The 21,077-nt window shown below is 37.7% G+C and overlaps 1 protein-coding gene across 1 annotated transcript in view; it reads right to left on the bottom strand.

The window, feature by feature from the left end:
• spef2 (sperm flagellar 2) overlaps positions 1-21,077 on the bottom strand; it is a 55,539-nt gene that overhangs the window by 15,642 nt on the left and 18,820 nt on the right. The window contains exons 12-22 of the mRNA XM_041257082.1: positions 17,937-18,156; positions 17,140-17,258; positions 8,174-8,255; positions 7,906-7,979; positions 7,352-7,455; positions 6,680-6,939; positions 5,145-5,280; positions 4,408-4,565; positions 3,691-3,822; positions 2,988-3,098; positions 2,438-2,574 (exon numbers count right to left, since the gene is read on the bottom strand). Of these exons, the coding sequence (XP_041113016.1) occupies positions 2,438-2,574; positions 2,988-3,098; positions 3,691-3,822; positions 4,408-4,565; positions 5,145-5,280; positions 6,680-6,939; positions 7,352-7,455; positions 7,906-7,979; positions 8,174-8,255; positions 17,140-17,258; positions 17,937-18,156 (1,533 nt within the window). The remainder of the gene's footprint in view (positions 1-2,437; positions 2,575-2,987; positions 3,099-3,690; positions 3,823-4,407; positions 4,566-5,144; positions 5,281-6,679; positions 6,940-7,351; positions 7,456-7,905; positions 7,980-8,173; positions 8,256-17,139; positions 17,259-17,936; positions 18,157-21,077) is intronic.

The following is a 21,077-nucleotide window of genomic DNA, read 5'->3' as shown; positions in this document are numbered from 1 at the left end:
GATAGAGCTTTTTGGCCAAAACTCAAAGTGCTGTGTGTGGTGCAAACCTAACACTGCCCATGTCTCAAGACACACCATCCCTACAGTGAAGTATGGTGGTGGCAACATCATGCTGTGGGGATGCTTCTCATCAGCAGGGACTGGGCATCTTGTTACAACTGAAGGAAGAATGGATGGAGCAAAATACAGGAAAATACTGCAAGAGAATCTGCTTCAGTCCACTAAAAAACTGAAGCTTGGGAGGAAATTCACCTTTCAGCAGGACAATGATCCCAAGCACAAGGCCAAAGCAATATTGGAGTGGCTCAAGAACAAAAAGGTGAATGTCCTACAGTGGCCCAGTCAAAGTCCTGATCTCAATTCCATTGAGAATCTGCGGCACTATTTGAAAATTGCGGTCCACAAGAGTCGGCCAACCAACCTGAACAACCTGGAGCAAATCTGCCAAGAAGAATGGGCCAAAATCACTCCAACACTGCTGGTACATACTTACCCCAAAAGACTTAAAGCTGTTATTGCAGCAAAATGAGGCTCTACCAAATATTAATGTGTGGGGGTTGAATACTTATGAAAGCAAGATATTTCAGTTTTTTATTTTTCTTAAAAATATTTCCCAACATAAAACCAATGTCACCTTATGTAGCAGGGCGGTAGGAAAGACCTGCTGTTTAATCGCACTGTTTGTTTATTTTTAGAATGGGGTCTCCCCCTCTGCCCCTGTATTATTTTGTATTTGTTTATTGTTTTATATTTGTGTTTATAGATGACGGCAAACTGCTGTGTGTTTTGTTTGTTTATTATTTTGTATGACAGCATAGCTGTGCTTTAGTTTTGTTATTGTTTTGCAGTGTGGATGGGACGCTCCAACCACATTATAAAACTTGTGCAGAAGGTGGCCATCTCCCAAATTAGTTAAGTGACTAATTTGTTGCTAATCGGGAGATGATCACCTGTATAAATACCTGCAAAACACACGGCGGTTCGCCGTCATCTATAAAAACAAATATAAAACAATAAATAAAGGTGTGGATGGAGGACCACCAGATCAAGACCCTGTCATGGCCAGCCCAATCTCCAGACCTGAACCCCATTGAAAACCTCTGGAATGTGATCAAGAGGAAGATGGATGGTCACAAGCCATCAAACAAAGCTGAGCTGCTTGAATTTTTGCGCCAGGAGTGGCATAAAGTCACCCAACATTAATGTGAAAGACTAGTGGAGAGCATGCCAAGACGCATGAAAGCTGTGCTTGAAAATCAGGGTTATTCCACCAAATATTGATTTCTGAACTCTTCCTAAGTTAAAACATTAGTATTGTGTTTAAAAATGAATATGAACTTATTTTCTTTGCATTATTCGAGGTCTGACAACACTGTATCTTTTTTGTTATTCTGACCAGTTGTCATTTTCTGCAAATAAATGCTCTAAATGACAATATTTTTATTTGGAATTTGGGAGAAATGTTGTCAGTAGTTTAAAGAAATAAACAAAAATGTTCCTTTTACCCAAACACATACCTATAAATAGTAAAACCAGAGAAACTGATAATTTTGAAGTGGTTTCTTAATATTGTTTCCATATATATATATAAATTTAAATTACTATTACCAAATTTGATTCGGTTAAACAACACTGTTCATGAGTAAAAGTTTCACTGCCTAAGAGTGAGATTCTCCTCATGTGACATAAGTTTAAGTTTAAAACCATATATATATATATATTATATATATGATCTATCATATATATATATATATAGTGGTCACCAACCGTGGTCCAGTTAATTTTTTAAACCAACTTTTGGTGAAAATTTGTACAAGTGACCTATTGCGAAAAAGATTTTGGACCTAATATAATATATAATTATATATTATATATATATATATATATATATATATATATATATATATATATATATATGGTTTTGAATTTGAATACAGTGTACTCCTCTTAGAGCAGTGATTCCTAACTTCAAAATACTCACAACAGTTGGCTTAGTTTAAACCTTTATCATAATAGTAATTTAAATTTGCATTGGTATTTACTGCACATACCGTACTCAGATAATATTATTGGTCTGCAGGTGGCATGTTTGGGAAACTCTTTCTCCAAAGTCCTCATTTTTCACACCAGCTGATTCCGCACTGTTTTTCATTTTTAAATCTATGTTAGCAATTACACATTAGTGTGTCAAACCTGTTTATTTTAAATATATTGTAAGTGCAACTTAATATCAAATACCTTGATAAACTCTATCCTGGCATTTTGCTGTCCACAGACTGTTTGCATGCATGTGTGGAAATTACATTTTTAATATCTATTAGAAATGTCCTTGTTTTGAAATAAGTGAGTGATTCTACTGAGCAGATTGTACTGTACTGAGATCAGCTACGGGTACATTATCCTACCTTGCAGTGGTTATTCTTGTAAAACTACTTACATGCGGCACTGTTTCCTCCACATAAACCCATTGATCTGAGCCAGGCTTTGGAGGTGGTGGTTCAGTAGGTGTAGGTTCAGATTGTACCTCTGGGGTTGTGGGTTCAGATTTCTTTGCTGATCTTCCTCTGCCTGAACCTAAAACATGAAAAGCGCACAATAGCTGCATACTTGTACAAAGCAAATAAACAATAAATAAATACATTGATACCTGCTGCCAACTGATACAGTGCCAAGGAATAACAGAAACCTAATAAACCACATGTTTATTCTCCTAAATAATTGTACTGTACCACTACTCAAAGTGGCACAGGAAAACATTATTTTTCACAAGCTTGCTTGTCTGCCCAGGAAAAAATGTGTTTACTTATGTGGATGCTTAAAACATTATTCTTGAAAAAAACACCTTGGGTGTAACTTGTTTTTCCAACCACAGAAACTAACACATTCAGGAGCTTTACTATATAGGTGACAAGCGAGACAGGTAGTGCAATATGAGGCCATGGGATGGAACAGAAAGACACAAGAAAACCTAAATGTTTAATCTCTACCCGAGCGACTAGCTCCAGACTTAGAGGAATTTCTAGAAGGTTCTTTTCCTTTAGGTGATGCAGGCTTTCTCCCCTTTCTATCCTTGGCTGAGCCGGGAAGACTTTGTGATTCTGTTAAAGAGATTATACATTATTGTGTTAGGTATTTCTAGTGTTACGTAGGCAGTTTTAGTATACATTCAGTAACCCATCCCTCTCTGCAGATCAACTTAATTCAATCAACCAGCTTACCATTAACATCATTGTCTGTCCTCTGTGGAGTCTACAGCATATACAGGTATATACAGTACATGAATATCATGTAATAAACCCCATATAACTTTAAATATTGCAAAAAGGAAAAGCACACTAATGACATTTGAAGCAGAAATGTACAGGGAAGCAGCACTGACGATCACAGTACATTTGCAGTTTGACAGTGCTTTTCCCATGCATATGCCATGTGTTTACCACACTGTTATATGGTTTATCATGTTTTTTTGGGGTTTTTTTTTACAGTGCTTTTCCATGCATGTCTGTGATTTACCTTTTTACCAGTACTTTACAATCATTTTATTGTGTATTTGTATCTGCTTCACTACCATTTGCTTGGCTTTTAGTAAACTTTTATAAGAGCCATTAGTAGGGGCTTGTTTTTAAAATCTATAACAGTGTATATTTTTTCCCCCTATGTGTAGCAAATAGCTAGGTCATTGTGACTAACCTTTGGGAGATTTGGATCTAGGCAGTTTCTCTGCTGGATGAACGGGTGGTGCAGGAGGGGTAGGAGCAGGAGCTGGTGTGGGTGAGGCTGGGATTGTTTCTTTCTTTTCTTCTTCAGTTGGTAGTTTCTTACCTAAAATATGATTCAGTGCCCAAAGCATAATTTACTCCAGTACAAGAAAACCAAACAGAGGTGTATTACTTTATCAGAAAAAGCTTTTTTTTCCGTTTTGTAACATTGGTCCACTATTTACAAAATTCTAAGTGATAATGTTTTTATTATTGACTTCATGAAACTGGAGTATGTCACATCTGTTCATTGAAATTTTTGTTGAACTGGTTTGTACACATTTTATGACAATGTGCTGTATATGCACTTTAGATATAAAATGATTTATGGCACTTATACATAAAGGTTGTGAGAAAACCATAATCCAAGTACATGGGAGTCTATTAAGGGCTTGATTGTAAAAGCTTAGATCTTGTTTTTTTTTTTTTTCTGACAAATGGTGTTTTGATTGGTAGTAGGATCATGTGTTGCAGGCTTCAAGTGAGTCAAGCCACAGGATTGTTACACAATCAGAACAGATTGCGTAAATGTTACAAAGATTCAAATCATAAATAGTAACAACTAGTCATTTGTAATTGTAATTATACATTTTTGCTACTCTATTACCAAATCATACTACAGTTTATCAATGTGGTGGTTTACAATTACCTTTTTGTTCTTTCTGGATCATTGCTTCAAACAGTATAGATTCTACTTTCTTACACACTACATCTTCTTCCATCTCTGCATTAACCTTCACAAGAATGTTCTGCCGTCCTCCAAACCAATCTTCGAGTTTTGGCCAGGTGTCGAGAAAACCAGTAATCCTTTCATATAGAAGAGATATTGAATTGATTTTAAAAGTTATAGTAGTGTATTATTTTAAAACTTTATATATGGTGCTGAACTTGGTTAAAGATATATCTGTTTGCAAGCCAAGCTTTCTGTTTTACATGCCTGATCATTTCACCTGGATGGTGAAATTCTCCTCACCACTTCAAAGGCTTCTTTCCTGTCATTAACCAACCAGCTGCTTCCCCTATTGACTGACATGCTTTTAGTCAGTACCATGCTTTCACTCAGAAGACACTGAGGTGTTACACATATTAACAGTGAATCTGTCTAAAAGATTAAGGCATAGAAACTGATTTTACCTAAAGTGGTACCAGATACGATGTTTTAAATTGAAAACACTAACATGTATTTCTTTTAAAACTTCACATTAAAGACTATTTACCAGGTGAATACTTATATGTACTGTTCAAGATTGTAAAAATCTATAAAATGTACCACATATCACTGCTTTTGATGAAACCATTTATTTAAAGGGGGGGGGGGGGGGGGCTTGTTCTTTTAAAACACATATAGTATTTAAATATTTAAAACAGTCTGTACTCTTGACTTACCTATGTTGTATTTGTTCCTGTGCATGAGATAGGTCCTTTACTGGAGTAACCATTTCTTTGATTCCAAGACCTGTGGTAGATCCTTCTGGGGGTGGGTTAAACTCTTCTTGAAAGAGGTCAGAAGATTGTTGTCCACCTGGAAAAAAAATATTTTCTCACTCTACCCACTTTACCATTTTTTTTTTTTTTTTTACACTCCGATAAGTGATGTTTTCCATATGGAGTGGGAAGTTGTACTTTATTCTAAATAGTAGTCTGGGTAAACTATTATAAAGAAATAGGCAAACATTTGGAGCAATGATTATTTTCTAATCTGTTGCCTGGTTCTATGGTTTCTTGTTTTACCTATTGCCAGTCTATTCATAAGAACATAAGAACATAAGAAAGTTTACAAACGAGAGGAAGCCATTTGGCCCATCTTGCTCGTTTGGTTGTTAGTAGCTTATTGATCCCAGAATCTCATCAAGCAGCTTCTTGAAGGATCCCAGGGTGTCAGCTTCAACAACATTACTGGGGAGTTGATTCCAGACCCTCACAATTCTCTGTGTAAAAAAGTGCCCCCTATTTTCTGTTCTGAATGCCCCTTTGTCTAATCTCCATTTGTGACCCCTGGTCCTTGTTTCTTTTTTCAGGTCAAAAAAGTTCCTTGGGTCGACACTGTCAATACCTTTTAGAATTTTGAATGCTTGAATTAGGTCGCCGCGTAGTCTTCTTTGTTCAAGACTGAACAGATTCAATTCTTTTAGCCTGTCTGCATATGACATGCCTTTTAAGCCCGGAATAATTCTGGTCGCTCTTCTTTGCACTCTTTCTAGAGCAGCAATATCTTTTTTATAGCGAGGTGACCACAACTGAACACAATATTCAAGATGAGGTCTTACTAATGCATTGTACAGTTTTAACATTACTTCCCTTGATTTAAATTCAACACTTTTCACAATGTATCCGAGCATCTTTTTAGCCTTTTTTTATAGCTTCCCCACGTTGTTTAGATGAAGACATTTCTGAGTCAACAAAAACTCCAAGGTCTTTTTCATAGATTCCTTCTCCAATTTCAGTATCTCCCATATGATATTTATAATGTACATTTTTATTTCCTGCGTGCAGTACCTTACACTTTTCTCTATTAAATGCCATTTGCCACGTGTCTGCCCAGTTTTGAATCTTGTCTAGATCATTTTGAATGACCTTTGCTGCTGCAACAGTGTTTGCCACTCCTCCTATTTTTGTGTCGTCTGCAAATTTAACAAGTTTGCTTACTATACCAGAATCTAAATCATTAATGTAGATTAGGAATAGCAGAGGACCTAATAATGACCCCTGTGGTAAATCACTGGTTACCACACTCCATTCTGAGGTTTTTCCTCTAATAAGTACTTTCTGTTCTTATTGGTAAGTCTATTTGTGAATATTGAGGTGTGGGTAGAGTAAGTAACTACGTTCACAATGATGGTATAAAGGTATACAAAAGTATATGCAATAATACTTATTTATTTTTTAAGCATCTTTCTCCATGTTATTTCATTATTACATACATGTGTTTCCTGCAGCTCGTCGCAGCACCATGTTGTCAGACACATCAAATAAGACTGCCAAATCCAAAACAGGAGGAGGAGAAGGTGGTTCTTTCGGAGCTGTTGGGTCTGTTGTTAACACTGATGTTTTACGTTTTTTCATCTTTTTTGAGATTGCTTTGTCAGGGTCAATCCCTGAGAGTGCTTTCTCCAATAGTTTAGCTTGATTTAAATTCACTGGAAACCCATCCAAGACCCATCCAGATTCTGCAGGAAGACGGCTAGAAAAAGGAGTTCTGTCTGAGTATACTGTATTCCTAATGAATAAACATCATGTAAAATCTGTTAAACATTACAGTATCCGGACAATAATCATTTCAGAACACAAATTCTCAAATAACAAATAATTGAGCAGTTGAATTAATTCTAAAATACAACTTTGGGAGGAAAATGGTATTGTGTGCCAAAGCTTTAACTTGCAAGCTATTTTCAGAACATTCAAGTTTAATGAATAGGGCCCAGTATTTAAATACTCGAAAAGAGAGTTATCCTTAAAAGCACAAGGGGTAAAATTGTTCAAATAGACAGCAGAGATCTTTGAAAAACACTGCACTGCAAAGTAACACAGTATGTTAGTGATTGTTAACCACACTCAGTAGCTCCTTTTAATGCAAGGTTTACTAAAGTATTTACCTAATTGCCTCAACAATGGTATCAACAAGCTGCTCATCCGGGACACTCTTTCCTTTTTTAAGGATCTTCTCCAATACTGCACCAAGTTGAGCACGAGCTGTTAGCTGGTAAATAAATCAGTTATCATATGATTGGTTATTATATGAACATTGGTTTTTAAATTGTAATGTTTAATGTTAACAAATCCCTACTCCTATTATAGTGTACTATATACAATATTATGAATTAAAGAAGTCAGGAGCAATAACTAGCAATGCATTGTGACAAAAAGAGAAGAGAATTGCAGGTGTTATTGTAATTATACAGTGATTATTGTAATTAAGTGTTGCTTAAGAAGAAAACTTTTGAGATGTTCATTTTAAAACCATTAAAATGATCCTTAAGCATACTGATTATTGCCAGGCCTTCGTATATATCCTTATTAACCTTCATTATGAATACATTTACCAGCTAGTCTTTTTTTTTTGACATTTTGAAATATCAGCAGTTCAAATGTAGTTTTCTTTTTAATGTTCCAAAATGTTTAAATTGTTCATCATCTCCAGAAAACACACCTGGGGCATCTTTGATTTGGAATCCTTTTTGTTGACCTTGACTGCTTGGTTTTGGATCTCCTGGGAGTGATTACCTTGCAGAAACAAGTAACAAGTTATTAGGATTTCAGTTTTTCCCCCTTTACATAATGTTGTATATATATATATATATATATATATATATATATATATATATATATATATATATATATATATATATATATATATATATATATATTTTTGTATTTCAACTGAAGCAATGGCAGGAAGTTTAAAACACTAGGCTTACCTGAGTCTGATGATTTTACTATTTGTTGATTTTCAGCACCAGACACGTTATCTGGAACTAAACCAGATCTGCCTTCTTGGGCCTTAAAAATAATAAAATTAAGGATCACAATGCAGACTGGCTTTTTAAATACAGTCACAAATTGCCTTTATTACCATAAAATATATGTCCTAGCCCATCAAAAAAACAAACAAACAAAAAGAAAAACCTCTCAGTGTGTCATTAAATTTTGAAATTCTCATACCACTGGAGAACAAGAAAACTAAAACATAACAAAGAAAACATTATGTTATTATCATAACCCTGGTTCCCTGAAATAGAAATGCAACCATTACCGAATGCGTACTTACTTAGAGACCCGAAACCTGAGTAAGATATAACAATGCTCAGCCGAGCCTGTGATGCAGTCATGCCCGTCCCCAAGGGTATAAATGACTGTGCGCACAGATCTCAGTGTAATTTTTCTTTCAAGCCTTTTGCAATCATGGATGCATCGACTGTGAAGGTTAATGGTTCTTTTCTTTTCTATACCCAAGCTGTCGCAAGGGCAAGATTGCCGCACGACTGGAATGCTACAAGGCTAAGCCGAGGCTACCTTATGCTTTACCATTCTGAACCCCACTAACAAATAGCTAGGTGGCCCCGCCCTTGTGTATTTCTGTGTTGTATGTTACGTGTAGTGTGTTAATGTTGGTGTATAGTCATTGGTACACAGGATATAAATGGGTCTGTGTAACATGAGTGGTCTAAAATGTATATTTGTATTTAGGCACAAGGATTGCATAGCACTTCACGTGCAGGTAAAAAGTAATAATATGTGAGCACGGGGAATTGGACTTTATTAATTCACGTGCAGTTGTACCGAGACTCCAATTGAATGACTGATTAGCAATCGAGTCTCGGTACAGCTGCATAAAAGCAGCATGTTTTCACTCACTCGGGTTTGTGTGTTTGGTGAGTGGAGAACGGGTGTGGAGAGGAGAAAGTAAAAAAGTAACATATATAATAATAGCAGCTCACCATGTTTGTGTGTGTAGTTCTTTTTTGTTTGTCTCTTTGTTTTGGCTGCCAGTGCTGTGTCCTGTGTTTTGTTTGTCTTTACAACCTTTTATTTTCTGTCTGTTTCATTATTAAATACTGAGCACAAACAATCGTTCAGCTTCACCAAACTCCACCTCTCTGTTTATTCTGTGTTGGCTCCTGTTTCTGGTCTGATATCACCCAATACAGCCGTCTTTGTGACACTAGGGTTAAAACACTGAGGGAGAAACTCATGCTGCTTAGACAGGGCTTGACCATGGGACTTCGCCTCATATCAGACAAAAAATAGTTCTGACTGCCTTCAACTTTTCGTCCTGTCAACATAATACGCTAGGGCCCGCACTGGACAAAGCGTATGGAGCTGCCACTTTCTGTCAGACTGGAAAGGAGGTGGATGGAAAGCCTCCAATTCCACAGACTGGTTGACATGAAACGCTGAGATAGTCTTCGGCAAAAAAGCAGGATTGGTACAGAGCGTAACCTTTGTCCTGGCTTCTGCCAAAATTAAGCAGGCTTTCGCAATTCAGAATGCCTGCATCTCACTCACCTGCTTTGTGGAGGTGATTGCAAGCAAGAAATCCACTTTGAGCGATACAAATTTCAGGGGCTCAAGGGCTCAAATGGAGGCTTCATGAGTGCTTAAAGCACCATGTTAAGCCTCCAGCAAAGAACAATATCCTTGATAGGCAGCCAAAGTCTCTGAGTTTCTTTCAAAAATTGCCTTGCGAAGAAGTGAACTCCTGGGGAGGTCAAGTCAATTTTGACCTTTAATGTAGTGGGGAATTTCCCCTCGTCAAACAGGTCCTGCAATTTGCAGTATAACTGCCATGGGACAGGTCATGGGGTTGAACCTCCAAGGCAGGCACCACGTCTGAAAGACGCCTCACTTGTACCCGTACTGGGAACGTGTGGACACTGCTCTGGCATTTTGCAGGGTGTCAATAACCTTATTGGACAGACCCAGATAGCTCAAATGCAGCCATTCAGGGGCCAGACCCAGAGATACAGGCTCGATGGGTTGGGATACCATACGGTCCCCTGCGTCTGACTGATCAGGTCACGGTGCTTGGGCGGTCCCCATGGCTGGCCGCTCAGGAGCTGCATCAGGGCTAAAAACCAGAGGCTCCTAGGCCAATAAGGTGCTACTAAGAATACCTTGGTCCGGTCCTGCCTGATTTTCTCCAGACACAGCGGGAGCAAGGCGAGCAGTAGGAAGGCATATAACAGTTGGCTCAGCCACTGGCGTGCCAAGGCATCCATCGCCAGTGTTGCCACCTCCTGTTATGGAGAACCAAAGGAGATAGTGCGTCAATTCCTGCTCTCCCGAATCTCTGCCAAATGAGGGTGAAGCCTCCATTTTGGGGCACTGGGAACACTCCTTGAGAGGTCTGCTGTCCAGTTTGTTACGCCGGGCAGGTGTACTGTAGGGGTCTTCTACAATACCGATATACCGGTATACTGCGATATTCATCAGGCAATACAATAACCAGTATTTGAACAACAATACCGGTATTATTGGTTAACTTTTTGCTGTCGACGAACTGTAATTTTGTAACTTTTGTTACAATGACAAAACAAGTCATATCTCAGCCATCCAACCAGCAAACTTGTTTTTTTAAAGCATGGGTCATAGCCATGACTACGGGGCATGTCATGATATAATTGGTTTAGTGCTAGGATGGGCAGGACATATAATATTTTGATTACGGGGACAAGTCTCTGCCGCCACCATTACAACTGAGTGCACAGCAGATTCGAAGATCTGTTTCTCTGGTTATCTACATATCATTGAAACGGTAAGTATTTGGGCTAATTACCCATTTGTTTTTTTGTTTTTCTCAACTTCATATTAGTTTTTATTGTGTTGAGTACATCTGCTGTGTTTTTTTTTCATTTCGCTGCGTCATGTTTGTGTGTGTGTGTGTGTGTGTTGGCAGGTATTACTATCAATGTGGGGACAAAATTTTAGAAAATGTCCCCACAAAGATAGTAACTCCTGAAAAAACGACATTGTGGGGACGTCCCCACTTTGTAAAACACCTTTTTAAGAACTAAATATGCCTTTAAAAAAAAACAAAAAGTGACAAAATATTTAGTTTGTTGTCGACTTTTACCATGTGTGGAGTTTTGTCTGACGGAAGATAGAAATAGTAAATAAAAATATAATGAGAGTCAATGAGAAGTCCCCACAAGTATAGGAATACAGTGTGTGTGTGTGTGTGTGTGTGTGTGTGAGCGTGAGCGTGAGCGTGAGTGTGAGTGTGCTTGCTTGCTGGGCATTTTTTATTTTAGATTTTTTTATTTTTTTATTTTATGAACTTTGTTCTCCTAAGCAGAAAAAGCTAAACTAAATAGGTCTATCGCATGTGATGCCAAAAGTTAGGTTTTTGTGTACGTCTGTGCAGCTCATTTTTGTTTACCTTTGTGTGTGTGTGTGTAAAGAACAATCACTATTATTATTATTATTATATTATTATGGTATTTATTTTTTAATGTTTTATGTGGGTGTGTGTAAGCCAGAAAATGGATGGAAACAATCAGTTCCAGCATCTGGTTCAGTCACTGAAGAGGAGGAGGGCCCTGACTGAGGAGGAGATCGAGGGCATGGACGCCATGGAGGAGGACCTTCCTGCTGAAGAGCTGCTGCAGGAGGAGGAGAATGATCTGGAGGAGCCACAGCTCAGCACTTCAACTGCAGGGTAGTTTTGAAAATAAATAAATAAATACAGAACACTAGGGAAGGTTTTTTTTCTTTTGTCTCCTTCCCTCCCAAATAAAATTCTTAATATCAAAGTTTTATTTGTAATATGTTTTTTTTTCTTCAAATAATAATAATAATAATAATAATAATAATAATACTAAAAAAATATTGATAACTTGTGTGTTGTTTCTTTATTTTTATACTTAAATATAATTGTATCTCAAGCAGGGAAATAATGTTTCCAATCTCACTTTTGGCAAGCCTTAGCCCTGGTCTGCCATTCGGAGGTTGATTTTTGTAAAATACCATGCATTATAAAACCTTATCTAATTCTGCAACTGTACAAGATATTTCAATTCTGATTTCAGATTTGAAAACTGTGACAAATTGTGAAAGTACAACATGCTCTAAGTTGTTTTATATAATAAAAAAAATTGGACATTTTAAATTTTTTTTTAATTATTTTTCATATTTCAAAAATTTTTGGGAGGTGTAACTCAAAGGAAAAAAAAATAAAATCATCCCACATCAAAATTACATCACTGCAAACAGCTACTGCCTTTATGTAGGTGTACTGGGTTTTAATTTCTGATTTAAGGTTCCAAAACTACAAGCGCTTAAACACAAAGTGTTCATATTTATGACCAAACATGGTCATTCCCGGTAGACAGGATAGGGTTAAACTGATTCAGGGAAAGTCTACTGAAAAATGCCAACTATTATCTGGCAAGATAATCACTTCCCACGAGAACTCGTAATGCGAGCAGTGCCAACACAAAAGAAGATATGGCAGAAGCACACAGAGATTTTGAGCTGCTTAAACTCTGCAGAGCAAAGTCAAATGTGTGGAATCATTTCCCAATAAAAAAAATCTAAAAAAATGACTGTATAGCATCAAACATTGTGTGAGGTATGTTGTTTATGTAAGGCTGAAGTAAAATATGGTGTCGGTACCAACAACCTTACATACAGTGGTGTAAGCCTATATCTTAAAGTACCAGGTAAAAAATATAGATTTTTCAAAAATAAATTACATAAATTAATGTTTTACTTGTGCATTGAACTTTAGGTAACATTTACTAGGTAATGTATGCATCTCGCATGTGACTTTTAGGCTACTGCCCCTTGTTTTCCAGCCAAATTTGGCTTGTTTTGAAAGTGTCTAGCAGGGAAAATGTTGTCTTTGGTGGTTTGGTTATTTTTTGGCTATTTTTATCATGCATGTTTTTTTTCTATTCCTTTCAATTATGAGGTCATCTACAGTGCAGAACTTCACTCACCACGATGCCCTGTATAGTACATCACGTCCTCCCTCCATCTTTTTTTCTGGCGCTGTGCATCCAATTAAATTACAAATTACACACTCAGTTATGTTTTATTTGTCACCAATTTAAGAACTGTATCGGTACAATTTTAAATAGTTTTTACATGTATTTTTAAAGACTACCTGCTGACAGTTCTGGACAATGTAATTTTACACTATATCGTGAATATCTTTTTTTTTTCCCCTGGACCTACCGCATTTGATCTCAGCTAAAAAAAAAAAAAGAGCAGCTCTGGAATGCGAGAAAAAAACAAGCAAAGCAGATACATAAATAAATAGTTTATAACATTACCAGTATTTTTTTTTATTTTAAATAAATGTGTAGCACTTATTTATACTTTGGTAATATATATTAAATCTTAAAGGCAAGGTCCGTCATTTATTCCAAATTCTCTGCACTGACCGATATACAGTGCCTATAGAAAGTCTACACCCCCTTGAACTTTTTTCACATTTTGTTGTGTCAGTGCTTCAGAGTTTCATGCATTTAAATGAGGGTTTTTTTTTCACTTATCTACACACCATACTCCACACTGTTAAGAGGAAAAAGGTTTTATAGAGAAAAAATTTAGATATTAAAAATACAAAACTGAAAGATCATAATTATATAAGTCTCCACCCCATGAGTTAATAGTTTTTGGATAGGTCTCTACCAACTTTGCTCACCTAGATTTGGCAATATTTCACCATTCTTCTTTACAGAAATATTCAATCCCTGTCAAGTTCCTTGGGGAGCGTTCATGGACAGCAATCTTCAAGTAATGCCAGAAAGTTTGGACTGGATTTAGGTCAGGGCTTTGACTGGGCCACTCAAGGACATTTACCTTTTTGTTCCTTAGCCACTCCAGTGTAGATTTGGCTGTGTGCTTTGGGTAATTGTCATGCTGAAAGGTGAACTTCCATTGCAGTTTCAGCTTTCTTGCAGAGGGCAGCAGGTTTTCCACAAGGACTTCTCTTTACTTAGCTCCATTCATTTTCCCTTCTATCCTGACAAGTGCCCCAGTCCCTGCTGATGAGAAACATCCCCATAACATGATGCTGCCACCATCATGCTTCACAGTAGGGATGGTATTCTTTGGATGATGCGCTGTGTTGGGTTTGTGCCAAACATAATACTTTGCATTTAAGCAAAAAAGTTCAATTTTAGTTTCGTCAGACCACAAAACTTTTTGCCACATGGCTACAGAATCTCCTGAGAGTTTTTTTGCATACTTCAAATGGGATTCATGGTGTGCTTTCTTGAGTAAAATACAGGCCAGATTTGTGGAGTGCTTGGGATATTGTTGTCACATGCACACTTTGACCAGTCTTGGCCATATAAGTCTGTAGCTCTTGCAAAATTGCCATTAGCCATTAGCCTCTTGGTAGCCTCTCTGATAAGTCTCCTTCTTGCTCGGTCATTCAGTTTGGAGGGTCGGCATGATCTAGGCAGGGTCTTGGTGGTGCCATACACCTTCCACTTCTTAATAATCGTCTTGACCATGCTCCAAGGGATATTCAAGGCCTTTGATATTTTTTTATACCCATCCCCTGATCTGTGCCTTTCAAAAACTTTGTCCCAGAGTTCTTTTAAAAGCACCTTGGCGCTCATGGTTGAGTCTTTGCTTTGAAATGCACCACCCAGCAGAGGGAACCTACAGGAACTGCTGAATTTATCTGGAAATCATGTGAATCACTACAATTTAACACCGGTGGAGGCCACTTAACTTGGCGTGTGATTTTGAAGGCAACTGGTTACACCTGAGCTAATTTAGGATTGCTATTAAAGGGGGAGGACACTTATCCAACCAAGCTATTTCAGTTTTTATTTTTAATTAATTTTCTACAAATTTCTAGAATATTTTTTTCACTTGGAAGTTGTGGGGTAGGATGCGCAGGTCAATGAAAAAAAAAAGCATTTTAATTCCAGGCTATAAGTCAACAAAAGGGTGAAAAATTTCATAAAATTAAAATAAATATATTATTTCTAAATTATTTAAAATTACATTTAAAATCAATGTTTTTAGAGAACTTTAAATAGCTTTCAAACTGTTTTTCTATTTTTCAAATTGGCAGCACATGCACATACTTCAGAGGATCCAACAAAAAATAGTTACTGTGCATTTCATACAAGAGTTTAATTTTTTATATTACATTCTACTACTATACATTCCATAATGTATAGTTTATATACGTCTATGTACTATGGTAGCAAAAAAACCCAACAACAACATTGTTCTGTGTTGAATTCCAATATGTATCGTAATACATATTGCAATATTGTTGTCTGTATTGCAATATATTGTACTTCCTGTCCACTGGTTTTACGGAGATGTGGAAATAGATGTCTTTGAGGTCCACCATGGTGAACCAGTCACCTGGCCTGATTAACTGCAACAGCTGCTGCATCGTCAACATTTTGAACTTCCTTCGGCTCAGATACAGGTTGACCTGTCTAAGGTCGAGGATTGGTCTGAGGCTACCATCCCACTTGGGCACTAGGAAGTATCTGGAGCAGAATCCTTCCTCCAACCTGAGGGGGGTCTAGCATGTGAATAGACCGTTTTTGCAGCAGAGCTGCTACCTCCTGAGACACCACCATGGAGTCCTGTAGGTCCGTGATTGAAGTAACAGTCACGCCCCAGAAGGGAGGGGGACTGTACTTGAACTGCAGTGATTAGCCAGTCTGAACAATAGGAAGCACCAGATGGCTCCCAGAAAAGGGGCCCTGGGCCTGTGGCAGCAAACTCCTTGGGTTGCTGCACAGCTTGTGTTTTGGCCTGAGGCTTCAGTCTCTGTGCCGGTTCTGAACACCACCGGTGACAGCAGGCACAGCCGGCTGTGTCCGTCTTTGAGGCTGCTGGTGTCGCTGGTTTGCGCACTGGGAAGCAAGTGCACCAGCTCCTTCATGGATTCCTGAGCACAATGACAGCGCTGCAGCCTCTCGTCCACTGCGGGACCAAAGGTATGCCCTGGTTTAATAGGGGCATCCAACAGTGGTGCTTTGTCCCCAGGTACCAGTGCAGCCAGGTTTCAGTTTTGACAGACGGAACAGGTTCTTATTAACCAGATGCAGCTCATCTAGCTGTGGTGGTGAGGGCCTATGGCTATTAGAGAGGGACCTCACCAAATAAGACTGGTAGGCAACCAGAATACTATTAAAGCTGCCCAGCCATGAGGCGAACGCACTAGATGAATAATCACGTTTGACTCTATGAGCGCTGTTCCTTGACAGGAAACACAATAAATGGCAAAATCTATAGCAGAAAAAGTAACAAGTACTTATCTAAATAGGCTCTCCTGTCAGGTCAGTTCTTGAAAGGAAAAATGGTGCAGAGATCTGTGCGCACAGCCATTTATACTTTTGGGGGCGGGCATGACTGCGTCATAGGGTCGGCTGAGCAGCTTTGCTATATCTTATTCAAGTTTCGGGTCTTTAGGAGGTAATGGCTACATTTAGTACATGAACGGGAACTACCTTTGAGGTAAACCTTTTGAAGACATAGTGGTTTCTAAAACAAGTAGGAGAAGCTTGATTAAAAAAAAAAAAAACTAATAATAATTTTGCAGCTGTGCTCATTTTAGGTACTTTCTGAGTCTGGTAACTTGATCATAAACCACTTCGGCTTCACTCACATTACTCATAATGTAACCAGATATTGTATCTATAAACTAACCTTGCATTTCACTGTATCTATTATTAAAATAAGCACTGATTCTGAAAGATAAATTAAAGAAATCCCCCCAACTGAACTGAAATATTTTCTTCAAGATGATATGAATATGTCATTTGGTTTTAAAATGCTTTAACGGAATGATGACATAAAGAGACACACCATGGGGTATCACATTTTATTTACACGGCAAACGGTAAACCATGTTAGTTTGAAACTTGTAGGAGTATTTTTGTACACAACTGACCTGGTTTTCTTTTCTAGTTTCCTTTTCTTCTGTTATGATCTCTGTCTCTTCACTGTCATAAAAGGCTTTTACAGCTTCCTGAACTAGGCAGTCAGCAGACAGAATCTGGATGCGGTGAGCTGATAAAATAACAAAGGCCATTTTGTTTATCTGCAGCTTTCCTTTGAAAACATAGGCATGTTCAGATGCTTCAGCAAAAACTGACTGATAATGAAAACCATGCAACGCCATGAAACAGCAACAGCAACGTATCTTTGTTCAAAGTTGGGGAGCAGGGTTATTAGTAATCATAGTGAGAGAAATTAGGGAAATGACAACATGGAACGATAAAGCATGTATCCAGAAATATTGCTTACACATAATAGTAATCTGTAATGTTTCAGTATTTATAAAAGTTTAATAGCTATGTTTCAGTTTACTATTTGTATATTATTTTACTATAGTTGACTATTATTTACCATACATTCACTACAAAAAATGACAGGACTTTGTACACTTTACTGTACAGTTTTAGTCAGGCATTTAGCTTCCACTTGCCCTATTGAAGAGTTTTGACTTATCAAAAGTTGTTTTAGACATACCCACCTACAGTAAACAACATTATACAGATCTGGCCTGGTTCAAAAGGTGATACATTCAGAGTAAAAGCATAGAGAAACAGTAAGTAGAATCATGTGAAAGGTAGTAACATTGATTTACAAATTGGAAATTGTATTGTGACGATTAAAGCTCCATTGTATACTGCATGCCCTGTGTCTTATTTTTTTTTAGGAAAATGTAAAATGTTTTTAACATACCTCTTGCTATTTTAGCCAAACAGGTGGATTTGCCAGCAAACATTTTTCCCATAGCACATGCTTTCAGTGAGAAAGGAGGGAATTCAGGAGGTGGGGTTGCTGGTCTGGGTGGATTTATGATGTCAAACAATTTGCGAATCACATGACCTAGGACGTTGTTGTTTGCCGGAGCTTCTTTTATTTCACACTCTTCAGATGGGACCCATTCCCCAGTCATGGTCTAAAATAAAATAAGTAATAATAATCTGCACAGTTGAACCCATTTGTGTGGAAGTCAGGTGTATGTAAAAGTATTTTTGTCTACTAGATTACAAAGTTTCTTTAAAATTTTACTCAGATGTTCAATGTTAAGGAAAAAGAACAAATCAATACAATAGATCACATTCAAGTTATTATGATTCCTATTTATATGTCTGTAAACCTCATAATTAGTGCATTTAAGTGCTTGCATATACTATATATATATATATATAGATATAGTATATATATATATATATATTATATATAATATATATATAATATTGAGTATGCTGAATACATTTAAGGTGTCTACATTGACATGATCTTTTTTATTCAATGTTTAAACCACAGCTCAAATGAAATCTACAAACTGTGACTCCTACAGATTAAGTATGAACAAGGGCCTTAGTTCTTCCTGTAAGTGCAGGTACCTGCTTTTGCAGGATGTGGGTGAAAGGTACATAAGCATTATGTGCTCTGCGGTGAACATGTCATACCAAGCAGCAAAGATGAGCACACTTTAAATTCTGTGGTATTTTCTGGGCCCCCAAAACAGAAATTTGAGTGTTTTAAGTCCAGAGGAGACCGTGCATGCTTTCTTTATTATAATAATGGTCTCATTCAAGACAAACATTTTTTGTAGTGCACAACTGCAGACACTGCAAACACTCCAAATTTCTGCGCTCTAAACAGAATTTGGAGTTTTGTTGTTATGTGTTTGCTATTATTAATTTATATTTTACTGACGGTCTCTATCATTTAAAAAACTAAATTGGGAACATCTACAAAAGCCATGAAGATCCCCTTTGTGACGTAACCCTGCACAACGTCCTACTATAACTAAAGGCCGTAGCAAGCAATCCTTTATTATCTGAGACCTGGAAGTAGCGCTGGCAAGCTTCTTTGACAAAACAGGAAAATATAAGCATGCAATAGAAGGGGTTTACAGACCTCTTCATTCAGTGTTTTTAAAAAATATATATTATGTGACACCATTTATTCAACGTTTCAGATTGCCACTAGTCTCATAAAAATGGCTTTATAGTTAAGCTGTTTTATAAGTAAGGTTATAAGGTTACTGCAGCTACTACAAATCAAGAAAAGGAACCTTTCCAGTAAATAAATAAATAAACAGAGAAGCCTTTTGTGAAGCACATAAGGATTTTTTTTTCCAACTTCCTTTCCACTTTTGTTATGTTTGTGTTTGGATAGCTGGTTTAAGCCTAGACTTTTCTGTCCCTTAGCATGGATGCCTACCAAGGAAAAAAAAAAAAGTCATGTTTGTACCCCAAAATGTCTTAAATTAGCATAGCTCCAGGCTACCAACAGCACCAGGCTAGAGCAACCACAGCTGAAATAAAATCTCTTAAACCGAATTCATGATAAAGAACAAAAACTGTTGGTTTCACAAATTTGTTCAATAAGACAAATATGGGGATTATCATCAGCTGCAAGATTTATAAAACAAAGTTCCAGAAAAGTCAATAGAAATGTGTTGAACACATATCGACTACCAGTATACTCAATCCTCAACAACATGAACAAAAATTATATACAAAATATATATATATATATATATATATATATATACACACACACACACACACACACACACACACACACACACACACACACACACACACACACACACACACACACACACACCTCTGAAAAAAATTAAGAGACCACTACAAAATTATCAGTTTCTCTGGTTTTACTATTTATAGGTATGTGTTTGGGTAAAATGAACATTTTTGTTTTATTCTATAAACTACTGACAACATTTCTCCCAAATTCCAAATAAAAATATTGTCATTTAGAGCATTTATTTGCAGAAAATGACAACTGGTCACAATAACAAAAAAGATGCAGTGTTGTCAGACCTCAAATAATGCAAAGAAAATAAGTTCATATTCATTTTTAAACAACACAATACTAATGTTTTAACTTAGGAAGAGTTCAGAAATCAATATTTGATGGAATAACCCTGATTTTCAAGCACAGCTTTCATGCGTCTTAGCATGCTCTCCACCAGTCTTGCACATTGATGTTGGTTGACTGTATGCCACTCCTGGCGCAAAAATTCAAGCAGCTCGGCTTTGTTTGATGGCTTGTGACCATCCATCTTCCTCTTGATCACATTCCAGAGGTTTTCAATGGGGTTCAGGTCTGGAGATTGGGCTGGCCATGACAGGGTCTTGATCTGGTGGTCCTCCATCCACACCTTGATTGACCTGGCTGTGTGGCATGGAGCATTGTCCTGCTAGAAAAACCAATCCTCAGAGTTGGGGAACATTGTCAGAGCAGAAGGAAGCAAGTTTTCTTCCAGGACAACCTTGTACTTGGCTTGATTCATGCATCCTTCACAAAGACAAATCTGCCCGATTCCAGCCTTGCTGAAGCACCCCCAGATCATCACCGATCCTCCACCACATTTCACAGTGGGTGCGAGACACTGTGGCTTGTAGGCCTCTCCAGGTCTCCGTCTAACCATTAGACGACCAGGTGTTGGGCAAAGCTGAAAATTGGACTCATCAGAGAAGATGACCTTACTCCAGTCCTCTACGGTCCAATCCTTATGGTCTTTTGCAAACCTCAGCCTGGCTCTTCTTTGCTTCTCATTGATGAAGGACTTTTTTCTAGCTTTGCACGACTTCAGCCCTGCCCCTAGGAGCCTGTTTCGAACCGTCCTCGCCGTGCACTTCACCCCAGCTGCCGTTTGCCATTCTTTTTGTAGGTCACTTGATGTCATCCTACGGTTGCTGAGTGACATTCGAATGAGTTGGCGGTCATCCCGGTCAGTGGAGAGTCGTTTTCGCCCTCTGCCGGTCTGTAGCTTTGTTGTCCCCAATGTGTGCTGCTTGACCTTGTTCTTATGAACCGCCGTCTTTGAAATTTTAA

Source organism: Polyodon spathula, chromosome 1, assembly GCF_017654505.1.
Source record: "Polyodon spathula isolate WHYD16114869_AA chromosome 1, ASM1765450v1, whole genome shotgun sequence".
NCBI classification, from domain to species: domain Eukaryota; kingdom Metazoa; phylum Chordata; class Actinopteri; order Acipenseriformes; family Polyodontidae; genus Polyodon; species Polyodon spathula.
Note: the sequence above shows the minus strand (reverse complement) of the source record. Positions and strands in the feature narration are given on the sequence as shown.